The sequence below is a fragment of the Carassius gibelio genome, chromosome B7 (assembly GCF_023724105.1).
Source record: "Carassius gibelio isolate Cgi1373 ecotype wild population from Czech Republic chromosome B7, carGib1.2-hapl.c, whole genome shotgun sequence".
Taxonomy (NCBI): domain Eukaryota; kingdom Metazoa; phylum Chordata; class Actinopteri; order Cypriniformes; family Cyprinidae; genus Carassius; species Carassius gibelio.
In genome coordinates this window covers 11,715,943-11,729,049 of record NC_068402.1, presented here as the reverse complement: position 1 = coordinate 11,729,049, position 13,107 = coordinate 11,715,943, and the positions used below count along the sequence as shown (strand labels likewise).

The window sequence follows — 13,107 nt, the reverse complement described above, 5'->3', positions numbered from 1 at the left end:
AATCTCAGACAATCATGAAAAATAAATAAACAAGAGTTAACTGGATGAAGTTGCATGTTTTTATAAAAAGGCACAGAGGCGGCATAAACATTTACATATAAACACATTATCACATTTAAATTCTGTCACCATATTCTCACACTTCCTTCCATTTGTCTGCGTTCTAGTTCTTTCTACTTACACACTGTTCTCCAGGTTCATTATATTCAAATTAGTAAAACTGTAAATACAAAGTTAATGTAACAGGATGACAGCATTTCTCCAGAATCTTCCTTCATATATAATTTGGTTTTCCAAATTGCAGTAAAAGTAATGCTATCCAATTCCCTATATAGCCCACTTCATATTCCTAAAGATGATAATAACTTTTCTGTATTGAGGTTGTATCGATAAAAAAAGTTTTTGGATAAGTGACCTAAACGTTAAAACAAGTGAAAATAATAATTTACTAACATCAAAGCACTAATAAACTCATCAGTCATACAGCAAATTTATTCTCCTATATGACACTCACATTTGGTGGCATGCGTGCAGTAAAAACAAGAAATTTAAACAAAGTAATAGACCATGCAAATGTCCTAAATGCAAAAAGATCAAAACATGGGAAAGGATCCAGCAGGAAGAGACAGCAGTGAGAAAAACAGACACCGTAATGGATGGAGATAGTAAACGTGAGAGAAAGAGACTTAATCAATCTCACTGTTGTCTTAGGATGGAGCCAAGGGAAGCACCGAGGATGTCTGGTTATAATCACCTGTCAGCCGTTTACACACGCGGACAATTTCCAGGACTCTAGGCTAACCACTCAGACACGGCGTGATGTCACAGAGCAAGTGTGCACTAGCGCCCGCAATTACAGCCTATTTTAAAGAGCTCTCCCCTCTTATTTTTCAACTTTCAAGTAATTTGGAAAAAAAAGATACAGAGATCAAGGACAAGCAATTTGCTAATTAAAACGGCAATATAATGGAAAAAAGGAACCCAGCTGAGAACACTTCTCCATTTTATTATTTTTCCATTGCTGAGTTGTTGTTTGTGTAAATGTTATTTTTCTACACCACTTTCCATTGGGAACTCAAACTGGTCAATTCTTCTGAATTTCAGCTTTCCGTAAGCGGTGCCTAAGGGACAGTGTGTGAACTGATTCACAATATCTCATATGCACAGGACAATACTCCTGACAATAACTGCAACTTAATTATTCTTAGAGAAAGTCAGACTGTTTATATAATTATATGTGCTTGCTAAGACATGAAACAATATTAGTACAGCTCATACCTTGTTCAAACCCCTAATCATTGGAAACCACCTGGATAACAACATAATAAACCGTACAGCTTAAGTAAAAGTATAAAATATAAGTAAAATTTGATAAGTTCAGAACTGGCAAGACATAAAAAAAAAATTTGATAGATTTAAGTACTTTGGTTTTTACATGTACGCCAAGTACGAAGCGATTTTTAATCGCTTATAATGCCTGGAAAGAAATACCACCAACACTGGAAACTAAATATTCATGGCTTTTTGACTAAAAGCTTCATGGAAAAAATCCAAAACAACGTAGCATCAAGGTGGCACGTTTCAGGCATGCAAGTGCCACATATTTTCATCATAAAATGTTAAAATGTAGCGTAAGCTTTAGTTTTTGCAAGTGGGGCCTTATTCAGCAAGCATAAACCCACAAGATCTATGAAAACAAAACCAGTGGAGCGGAACATCATTCATCTGGGACACAATCCCATGAGAGAGGTTAACTCAGTCTAAAAACTAGACTATATTAGAGGAACCGGGTGCCTGTTAAATGCAGAGACTTAATCCATCAGTGCAGACAAGTGTCTAAATAGTCTCCAGTGAATTGCCCTTTCAGCTTAAAATTAGATAATGGAACCATCAGCTGATGAATTAGAGGTGTGTATGTGTGTGTGAGAGATGAACACACACACGTACATGGAACCAGGGTGGCAACAGCAACACTGTGACACACTGTGTTGTGTGCCATTATTGACAACACCCTTTCCATCTAGGTCAATGAAGCTTGAGGGTTAGTTCACCTAAAAATGAATTATCTAACATTATTTACTTGCCCTCATGTCGTTACAAACCTGTATGACCTCCTTTCTTCCGCAGAACACAAAATTAATCTGAATCTGAAAATTGTTTTTAGTCCCAAAAAATGAAAGTCAGCGGGGCTTACAATGTCATTTTGGATTATTGTATGGACAAAAGCATTCAAAATATCTTCTTTTTCATTTCACAGAAGGATGAAAACTCTTATAGGTTTGGTGAACTATTTATTGCTGTAATTTCACAAATAAAATATTCAGTTTCTACGCGTTAAAACGGACTCCTTGTGAAATTAGTGGACCTGCAACATTTTCAATCACTGATGAAGTTGAGCGAAAAGTTGAGATAAATGGGGCAAGGCATTAGATGGTGGCATAAGAGTAAAATTACAACAAGAGAACAGGTGAAAACACGCTCAAAACAATTCATCACAGTCATGTGTGGATGCAGATGTGATTTAATGGACCACACCAATCAATCCCACAACAAAATGAGGACGGCATGAAGGGAGTACAGGTTTGAGCATGCAGATGCCACAAGCTGGAGTATGGGGAATACTGTACATACTAACCAGCCTCTAGTAAATCCCCAATCAATGTTGAAGTAAGCTTCAGGATATTGCGCAAACATGGTGCAAATACAAAAACACTGGTACAGTGCAACATGACATTTTGCTCAGTATTTAAACAACGTTTCCATCCACTTTTCCTGTTTTGGTCTTACCACAGTGATTCCCTGTGATTACCAAACTTGGAGTGACCTGAGGAGTCACTCCCAAATTCCCTTGAAAAACTCATGACTCTTTGAACTCACATCTCTTGTGAATTGGTATTGGACTGAAGAGCAAACATAAACATACACTTGCGTATAAAGCAGCTGCATGAGCTGGAAATTAGGTAAGCACAGTCCTTCTGCTTTTCTCTCTTAAATCCCTCCACCTTACTGTCTCTAAAGCCTTTTATATTTTCCTATTTGGCCATTCAATTATTCTTTCCATGTTGTCCATCTAGATGTTCTTTCTTCCTAAACATGGCTCCTTTTAATACATTTCTGTTATTTACTCTTGTCTGCCTCCCTTAAACTCATGGTGTTCTTAATGAGAAGTCATGTGAGAGATGGCAATGCCTACTTCACAGTGACTGGTTCATTATCTTGTCAATGCGTTGATGCCCGTCTCTCATGTTCACGAACAGTTCTGTTCATGAATGGAAATAAACTAACTTGAAACAGGAAATGATCCGTGAGTAAGCTGTTTTTAGTGAGTAGATGAAAGCTGCACCGTCGCGCCTGTCACATCGATATATTTATTGTGTGTACAGAGGATCTGATGACTAATGAGTCAACGGGAAGGTAACTATTAATAATTATAATGGCCTAACAATAGTTCATGGTACTTAATTAAAGTTATACAAAACAGTGTTAAAGCAATGTACGTTTTTGAAGCAATACAAAATGCTTAAAACTAAACTTTGATATGACTTGATTTTAACTTGATGTTAATAATACAAGCATCTAAAAAATTAACTGGGACAATGTGTAAACATCAGACAGAACTAGAACATGAATTTATACTGGATTAAGAAATCATCAACCCACAAACAGAGGGGATTTTGCCTTTTCATTTCATAAGACCAAAAAAAGGTTGTTTTTAGCTAAAAATGTTGTGTTTTGCCTGTTCGTTTAAACAACAACGGCGTTTTGGGGACTGAAAACGCATATTATTGAAAACAGGTTTCAAAGTGCAAGTTTTTGAAAATGCCACCATTGTCGTTGTCACAGGTGATGTCATGCGTGTGTGTAGTACGTGTTAGGTATGTGCAGTATGTGTCGATTTTAAAGGCAAGCGCGAACAAACATACACAACAATGGCGGAGTACATGGTACTGTTGTTTGCGGTTTAAGAGTATGCTAAGTCTTCTTTAGCAAAGTGTGGATTTACTTCACCAATATTACAACCAACAGTGGAGATGCATCATATACAACATATCATCACTTCCTTACAGGTACTGATTACTAACAAGGTGACAGCGCCAAATACTGGCCTGGCATATGCAATACAGCGTTTTTGCGGATATGAGTAAATGCGAATCGTTTTGAATACATTGTCATGTATGTGTGAAAGTTTTTAAAAGCGCAAGGGAAAAACATTTCTGTTTTTGACTACATTGTTGTCATGTAAACGTAGCCTAAGCCTGCAAGATCCACCAACACCCCCACAACCACTCCAGTCAGTGAACCACACGAGGGCATGAAACAGAACTTGCCTAGCAAAAACTACAACAAGCAAGGGTATACTTGTTGAGGTCTTTGGTGGCAAAATACGTTTATAAATAAGTATGATAAAAAAAAAAAAAAATTAAATTATGGAGTGATAGCAAGCTTTAATTTACCCAAGGCTAATTTGAATGCACAGAAGGGCCTATGACACCCACATAAAACGCCTCTTTCACAGCTTTGCAGAGCTATGAATGTGTGTCAATCAATACGAGCTAAGTTTGCTGTGCATGGCTTGCTCTTTAGTGGAATGATGAACAATTGTTCACCACATACAAAAGCCATGCTATTTAATCTTATTACAATACAATAACCATGTAACAATCACTGCTCTCTTAAGTTTGCATTTCAGTGGAAAAACGAAGCCTTAAGTAGAGAAATATGAAGGTATATTTCTCCCAAATATTTTTTTTTTCATTATTTTTTATTAATTTCCTCATCCTCATGTCGTTCCCCTATGACCTACTTTCATCTGTGGAACACAGAAAGGAGACATTTGGCAAAATGCTAGAAACTTCAAACTTTAAGAATCTTTTCTCCATTCAATGAAAGTGAAAAGTGTCTAAGGCTTTCATCGCCTTTGTGTTTCACTGAAGAAAGTAAGTCAGGTTTGGTAGAACATAGGCTAAGGGTTGAACATTAACTGTCCCTTTAACCCTATAAAGCCTCCTGTATAATATTTTAATGCCATAATTTGTAAACATCAGAACTTTGCTGAAAACCCTTTTGCACACAATGCATTCTGCCGTCTGATTGATCATACTTTTTAGTACGTAAAAACCTTTCAGTATATTTCAAAAAAATGTCCACCTGTAGGTCGTGGTACACATGCTTTTTGCTGTGAATTTATGATATTTATAAAGCAATGCAAGAAGTTGTTAGTGATATTTCAGGATGAACAGGGTTTAAGTAACAATACTTTATTTTTATTTTTATTTTAAGAATAAACATTTATTTACAAAACATCTGCTCGATCGTCATTGTATTGTATTGCACTATGTGCTTTGCCACCCACGATTAAAACTAGAGCTTTGATTATAAAACATTTAAATATCATCTTAGTAAGACACATTATTAGAAGATATAGAGTGACATCTGACATTAATATGCATTTTTGCAGGTAAATATTACAACCTATCAAAATTTCATCTTACTTTTTGATCATATAACATATAACATAATATTTTTGCTATGCTTGGGCCTCTAAAAATGAAGATATATTTCCTCCTTTGAACATGAGCTCCGTATCATCACTATATCGCATTTGGGCCATAAAATCTTGATGTACTGAATGTTTTGTATGGTTTGTATCATGCAATACACACACACATATACATATATATTCAAATGTCGTGTTAGTTTTCTTAACCACACACACACACACACATATACATATATATATATTTGTGTGTGTGTGTGTGTGTGTGTGTGTGTGTGTGTGTGTGTGTGTGTGTGTGTGTGGTTAAGAAAACTAACACGACATGTGAATATGAAAAGGGCCTCTTGCATGTATTGTGCAAGTCCTAACTGTGTCATACGTCAAATCAAGCATGCAACCCTCTGTTACAGCCCAAAATGTAGCCTCCAAATAGACAGGAGACAAAGAACCATGGGTTTCCTCTCATGATGGTGTGAGCCGTGACATGTAAACAGAACTGAAGCACAACTGAGAGGATTGCTGGGTTACTCATCAAACTCAGCGCACGTACATGGTCGCCCACGACTCGACTATCTATCTTACACTGCGACTATAAGGCCTAAAATTTCACAGACAGACACAGAGGGGTGTTAAAATGAGATTTTAGGCACATCAAACCCCACCGCTTTTCTGAAAAAGGAAACGTCGAGGCCTTTTCTGAAAGTTGAGGAAGTGAGCTCGTAGTGATGAGCAGGAATTTCTCGCACTGGGTGCGACAGACAGACTTTTCGGTTTCTGGCAGCGGGACGGAACATATTAAACTGTCTGCTCATTTTCAATCATGCAGCATTATAATAACATGTCGTAGTATGAGCGTGCAGATAATAAATATGACTAGCCGCAGCGAGCGATGCAAAAAAAAAACATCAGTCACAACTTGGGTCCTCAAACTGCAAGATAACATCAGATCGCAGTTGATAAGACGAGCTGTTAAAGCAACTGAATGCTGCACTCCTACGCATACTCCGAAGAGATTTCAACTGCAAGGCTGTACAAGAACAGAGCAGAGCTGTGGCGTGCTGGTCAGTCACCCCACCCTGGGTGAAGTACAGAAGATGTCCAGTGTGATCATGTTTTTAATGAGTGCCGATGCATATCCTGTAACGTTATCGTTAGTAGGCTGCAGATTAAAACGTGTGTCTCACTTAGATATACTAGTAGGTTTCCCACGCCATCGCTCCAGCCTCCGTGGAAATGTTCATCATAAGGCTGGCTGTGAGATTATGGTATCGTGACTTCAAATTAAGAAGTCAGAGTCTGAATTGGACCTGCGCTGTAAACTGACTCTTACCTGGTCCCCGCCTTGTCGCCCATCTCCGCAGGTATTTTCCTTCAGTTAGGAGAAGATGCTGTGTATTGGATCTCTAACCGAGCTGGGACTTCGAATAAAGCGGTCCTCCTTTCCTCAATCACTGCCACTCTCGCTGGCTTTCGCAGGGTAGTTTCCGCAGCCCAGAGACGGAAGACTCTCTCCCCACTCCGCTCGCTGCCGCTTCAGACAGCAAGCAACTGGGCTTTGGCCTCAGAGATTGATGGGCATCGTGAGGAGCCAATCGAATGTGGAGAAATCTCTGACGTCATCCAGTGGGTCATCAAATCCTCCCACTTTGCCCTAGGGACTACCAATCAGAAATGTGCAGCTTAGTACAAGTATGAGGAAAAACTAAAGCGTTTACATATTTACGCACAATCTTACGGCGTTTCCGAGAACCTGTTCAACGTTTTACGGAGAAACTGTGAAAATGTGTTAATATAAATTTACAGGGTTTGGGAGACTTTTGCATTTTCGTCTAAATGCCAAACGTTGAAATGTTATCTCTGTGAGGGTTTCATTAAAATGTCAAAATGATTAGACGAATGATATTAAACAGGAAAGCAACAGACTGCGAAGGACTGCTAAACTGCATTTGTAAAACTACAGTTAATTTTCTCCACGACAAACTAATAAAGAGTTCATTTACGACTGCATATGACTCCCATTTAATTTTAGCATGTCACTAATGTCATTATCGAAAGAATTCCCATGATAGCATTATGTAACCCAACCACGAACTCATGCAATCTTAAGCAATAAAATAGAGCTTGCGCCATCTAGCGACGAAAATTTAAATTACAAGAAAAAAAGTCACCAGATGAATATTCCTGTCAAATATATTTCTTAACACAACTGTTGTTGATTACGAGTTGTTGTATATATATATATATATATATACGCTTACACACACACACACACACACACACACACACACACACACACACATATATATATATATATATATTTATATATATATATATATATATATATATATATATATATATATATATATATATATATATATAACAATCCAGAAGATTCCTTGAAGATTTCCTACAATGAAGAACTTTTAATTTGAGATCAAATTGAAAATCAGGGATCCATGGACTAACCATTGATGATTTAAAGACCATAGTGGACCACAAGGACTTCATTACACAGGGTCTGGTTGCCCCAAACTGGACTTCTGCGTGCTTTGTCTAAGCATAGTACAGTACATTTGGGAACAATGATAGACCTAGGCTACTGTTGTTGTTTGGAACTATTGCTGATGTTGAAGAAAGAAGTATATAAGCTTCAAATTATTTTCTGTTTGTAGTATCACTTGGTGCAATAGCCACTGCTATCAATGTAACTCTAAAACCTTTTAAACACTTCAGTAAAGTAGCTAAATCTGAAGGTGGCTAAAAACATTCCAACACCTTTTTATCTGTATGTTTTTCAATAAATATTGTGCTTACAATATGCTAGATATAGTCATGAAGGTCCATTCATGCAGGTTTCTCTCTCAAATGGTCTTGGTCTACACATACAGACACACTCACCACAAATAAAAATGTTTCAATTTAATTGCAAACCTCAAACATATAAAATGAAAATCATAGATACAGATAAGTACAGATTTATCATCGGCATCGTTTCCTTACTTTATATTCAACAAAAAAATAAGTATTAAACTAGGGATGCACAATACATCAGTGACCGTATCGATATTGGCCAGTATTGACATTTTATGTTTAGATATTATCAGGGCTTTTTTTCTCTCAAAGCTAACTTTATTATTTTTTATGCCAGATTTAACACAAATCAGCATTTCTATAGTGCATTCCTAGATCACACAACAGTTAATATAAAGGAAAGATAATACAAATATCTTTCCTACATTGATCGTGGATGTGCCAATATATCATGTAGTATAGTAAACAACATATAGTGCACACCCCTGCAACAGGACTTACTGACGTGCTGGTGGCAACTGCTCTTCTGCACTGATTTTTTTCCCCTAAATTGGACAAGGAAGAGGAAGCTAATGATTCAGCATGAAATGTCCGATATCGGTGCACAGTTCCGAACTATAACACCTTTCCACATGCAACATACTACAATCATAAACAATATCTACTCAATGTCAACCAAATACAGAGCTACACACTCAGGAGCCTCTTAAACAAACCAACAAAAAATATATAAGTCAGGGATTTACATATACAGGAAGGGTATTACAAGTTTAAAGGCCTTTTGTTATACAACTGGTAAAAGGATACAAAGATGGGCTAGGAAGACACTGGGCTACCATGGTGGAAGTGAGATCTTGACATGTGCACATGCGCTCACACGCACACAAAGCTGGAAGTAAGAAACTGTGATACTGAGTCTCTTACCAACAGCACACAAAACACTCCACCTCTATTAAAACAACAATGGGGCTATGAAAGACCACCAGTGTATTCCGTATCTACTGGACTTCAATGGGGGAGAAATTGTTATTATAATCATAACTGATCAAGTACACAAAAACGACAGTCTATTCATCGTCATCATATTCATCATCGTCCTCTTCTTCGTCTTCCTCCTCATCGTCATCCTCATCCTCCATATTGCTCTTCATCATGGGTTTTGGAGCCATACAATTCCCCATCATTCCCATACCCATGGACACACCCCCAGCCTTGCCCTTCGTCTTGTAATCCGCAACATCCTGCGCAAAGAGTTGAAACGTTGTTATATTGTAAAACACTGGAATCGTGAAATGTTACATGGTGGACTACTGAAGCATCTAGATCAAGACATGCCTTTTGATACTTGTCCTTCAGCTTGTTGGCCTTTATCAGATAGGGCTGTTTGGTGCCATCTGTGAGGCTGTTCCACATCTCGCCGAGTTTTTTGGCCACATCGCCGATACCCAAGCTGGGATACTGAGCCTTGATTTGGGGACGATGTTCCGAGCAGAACAGGAAAAATCCAGAGCTGTTGATCAAAAAAGGTGACAAAATTGATTTATTCATCAGCATTTGTACTTTTGTTCTGAACTGTCATTCAGAAACTGTACAGTACATAAATCACTAAAAATGCTGGAATATTATAATATAAGGCAAGATAGCGATAAAAACCCTTTATGCATGAATCAAATTAACAACATATGCTTCATAATAACTGCATATAGACAGTTTTAGTAATTGAGGTAATGTGTGTCAGGTCTACTCACGGTGGTCTCTTGGGTGCGTTGGGATCCTTCTTCTTGCCTCTCTTGCCTTCGGGCATGTAGTGCATCATCTCTTGATCATAACGCACTTTATCTTGTTTGGCCATGTCATCAAACCTGGATTTCTCTTTAACGGACATCGCCTACGCAAAACAAATTAAGAGCGTTTTCCACTGAAATTATATGAAAGTACTTCTGCATTGCTCTGTTTCAATCATTTGAGTCAAATAATATCAGACCATTTCAGTTCAAATCTCACCTTCCATCTCGCAGAACATCTTTTGGAGAATTCGGAAAAGCTGACAGGAATCTCTGGGCTTTTCTTCTTGTGTTCCTCCCTGCATGTCTGAACGAAGTAGGCATAAGAAGACATCTTGCCCTTGGGCTTTCTTGGGTCTCCTTTTGCCATTTTTGTGAGTTTTCCAATAAAATCTTCTCTTTTGAATTTTTTTCTAAAATGATAGGAAATAAAGAGCATAAAACAACAGAAAATAATAATAATAATAATACATTTTTGGTAAGGTGTGGCTTTCAAAAACAGATTAAAACACAAAATAGTTTATTAATTTATTAATTTATTTTTTTAATAGTACAACATTTCTTACATCAGTGGGGTGCAGGGCTTATTAGACTAAGATGATACACAAAGGGAATTCCAGACCCGTCTTTCTTGCATGGGGGATGTGAACTGATTATTAATGAGACTGATTTTGTGTTCACAGCTTTTTTTTGGAAAATACAATGTGCTATAGCAATTAACAATACAGCTTTTATCATTTGTTATCATTAGAAAAAGTTTGGACTACTCTATTGCACCGACACATACACAGTCTTTAGGTTATACAGCAGCACACATGTGAAGACGCTGGTGGCAGCCTATAAAAGTGGCTACTAAAACCAGAAAGGCCATCAGCTAGAATTATTCAACATCCTTTACATGAATGCATCCTCATGACAGAAACTATTCTTTATTTTTCAAATCTTTTTCACCTTATTAATATTTAATTTTGAGCTCAATCACTATTCTTGGTTTATAAGTACGCATTACAGCGTTCCGCCTGTTTGCAAGCATATAGGGGCTGTTATATATAGTAACTGGTATAAGCTCTGCCTTGCGCTGCTGTTCTTCATTCATTAAAATGGCTTCTATGCAGAGCGAGCAAACAGATGGGTTGACCGTGCAACAAAGCAATACACACCCCCTCAGGTTTAAAAGACGATTCTAACGGGCCAAGGGCTCTAATTAAAAGAAAAACATATTTATCAACTAAAATGAATGTTGTACTTTTAGTTTAAAATGAATGTAAAAGTCTTTCAGATCATATTTTAGCGTTTTTAACTGTTTTTCTAAGTTGAGCCCTAGCTGTCGCTTGGCGCAGTGCTGCCTTAACAAAGACTAGAGCCAGCCATTGCCTATGCGAGTATATTCAGCGCAACTGTCAAGCTGGAAAACATGAAAAATCGTTGTGCACTGTTTTTATTTTAATCTATAGACTTAAAGATAGACAATCCAGAGCGAAAACGAAAGGAAAGGGCAGTTTTGCATCTAAAATGTAGGTTTTCTGTCTGAAATTTTCCCGTCCTTGCTGCAGGAAGGAATAGCTGCTCGTCAATGGTCTCAATCGCCAGCCATTTTAATACACGGCAAGCGGGCTTGTTTAAGATGGAAAAGGAAAAATGCGATAACATGTTTCTAACGCGTATACACATCCATATTTCAAATAATAAGATAGAGAGTAAAAACATATTGCATAAGCGAATGATCTTGTAGAAAAAAAATTCCATTACGTGAAGATGTAATTGAAATCGGTCTGTATAGAAGAAGGCAGGGTGGTTCATAGACAGGACATAGCGAGCCATATTCAGCAGCGATGCGCGTAAAGAATACAGTCAGGGAAAATAACTTTTAATCTTGCAGGAAAGGAAAACATATTAAGTGCTGATAACAGCAAATCAGCAAAAAATTGCGTTTGACCTCTATAAAAATAGTTTGATTTTGTTCACATTTCTGTGATTTATTAAAAATAGGCAATATATCTCAGAAAGACAAAACGTGAATAATATACATAACTTGACCTTCAGATATGAAAATAATAATAATAATAACATTTATTCTGTTTTAGGGAAATAAATGTTAGTTTCACATTTAATAAAAAAAAAAAAAAAAACATGTAAGTGTGTATAAAATTAAATATTGTAGCTAAAAATGAATGGAATGTGTTGTGTTAAATATAAGACGGTTTTCCGTACCTGTGTTGTTGAGTTGATTGAAATCTCGCCACTGTCTTCCCCTCTCTCTCAGCTTTAAAGCCCATGCGCTCAGCCTCGCGCTAGCTCAATACGAGACCGGTCTGATTGGCCAGGCAGTCTCGCCGATTCAAAACAACCTCCATTCTTCGCCATTGGGCAGCGCTACATGCACATCTAGCGACGCTTCTTCCAGATTGGTCCTGGCGTGAGTTTTCGTATCCTCAACTTCTGAGGATGCTTAGGGAACTTGCCCAGAAAATTCTTCAGGGCTTCAGTTTTGGACCTTTTCATGTTAAGTTTAGCGCCAATATGGACGACACTTTGTCAGCTTGAATTTAGAGGATGCTTGGCAAACTTCCTAAGGAATAAACACCAGGTTCCCATTATTGTAAATTCTTTTGTTGTTGTATTTTATTTTTAGTGCTTCTTCGCTTTAACATCTAGCGTAGTAATGATATCCATCAAAATACAAAGGATGGATTATTGGAGGCTTACTATTAGATCAAAAGACTGTCAAAGACTGTCACTATAATAATAAAAAAGTATTTCATAATTATATGATTAATCATAAATGAGAGAAAAAAGACAGCAATGCAAAAACACAAAAACGCACTGCAACTGGTAGACAGTATCAAGGCTGATATAATCAGGTGTACAGCACTATTAGGTGCTATGAAGGTTATTTCACACATTCATGCACTGTTCAGTTTTACAGGTGTCAGGACACTTAGCTGAAGGCATCTGAAAGATGGTATAAATAACAATGGTTTAATGTTTTATGTGCATTTAAACTGTATGCTGTGT

The 13,107-nt window shown here is 37.3% G+C and overlaps 2 protein-coding genes across 2 annotated transcripts in view; both read right to left on the bottom strand.

Moving 5' to 3' along the window:
* The window catches only part of arrb2b (arrestin, beta 2b), a 34,933-nt gene extending 27,887 nt beyond the window's left edge, over nucleotides 1–7,046 (bottom strand). Inside the window, exon 1 of the mRNA XM_052562210.1 lies at nucleotides 6,828–7,046. Coding sequence (XP_052418170.1) covers nucleotides 6,828–6,850 — 23 coding nt within the window. The 5' untranslated portion in view covers nucleotides 6,851–7,046. The remainder of the gene's footprint in view (nucleotides 1–6,827) is intronic.
* Nucleotides 7,047–8,401: 1,355 nt separating this feature from the next.
* hmgb3a (high mobility group box 3a) lies at nucleotides 8,402–12,429 on the bottom strand. The gene is made up of 5 exons (XM_052562212.1): nucleotides 12,304–12,429; nucleotides 10,313–10,505; nucleotides 10,057–10,196; nucleotides 9,644–9,818; nucleotides 8,402–9,549 (listed from the first exon to the last, which is right to left on the bottom strand). Exons 1-5 carry the CDS (start codon nucleotides 12,366–12,368, stop codon nucleotides 9,376–9,378), a joined length of 747 nt encoding a protein of 248 aa, XP_052418172.1. The 5' UTR covers nucleotides 12,369–12,429; the 3' UTR covers nucleotides 8,402–9,375.
* Nucleotides 12,430–13,107: the final 678 nt, after the last annotated feature.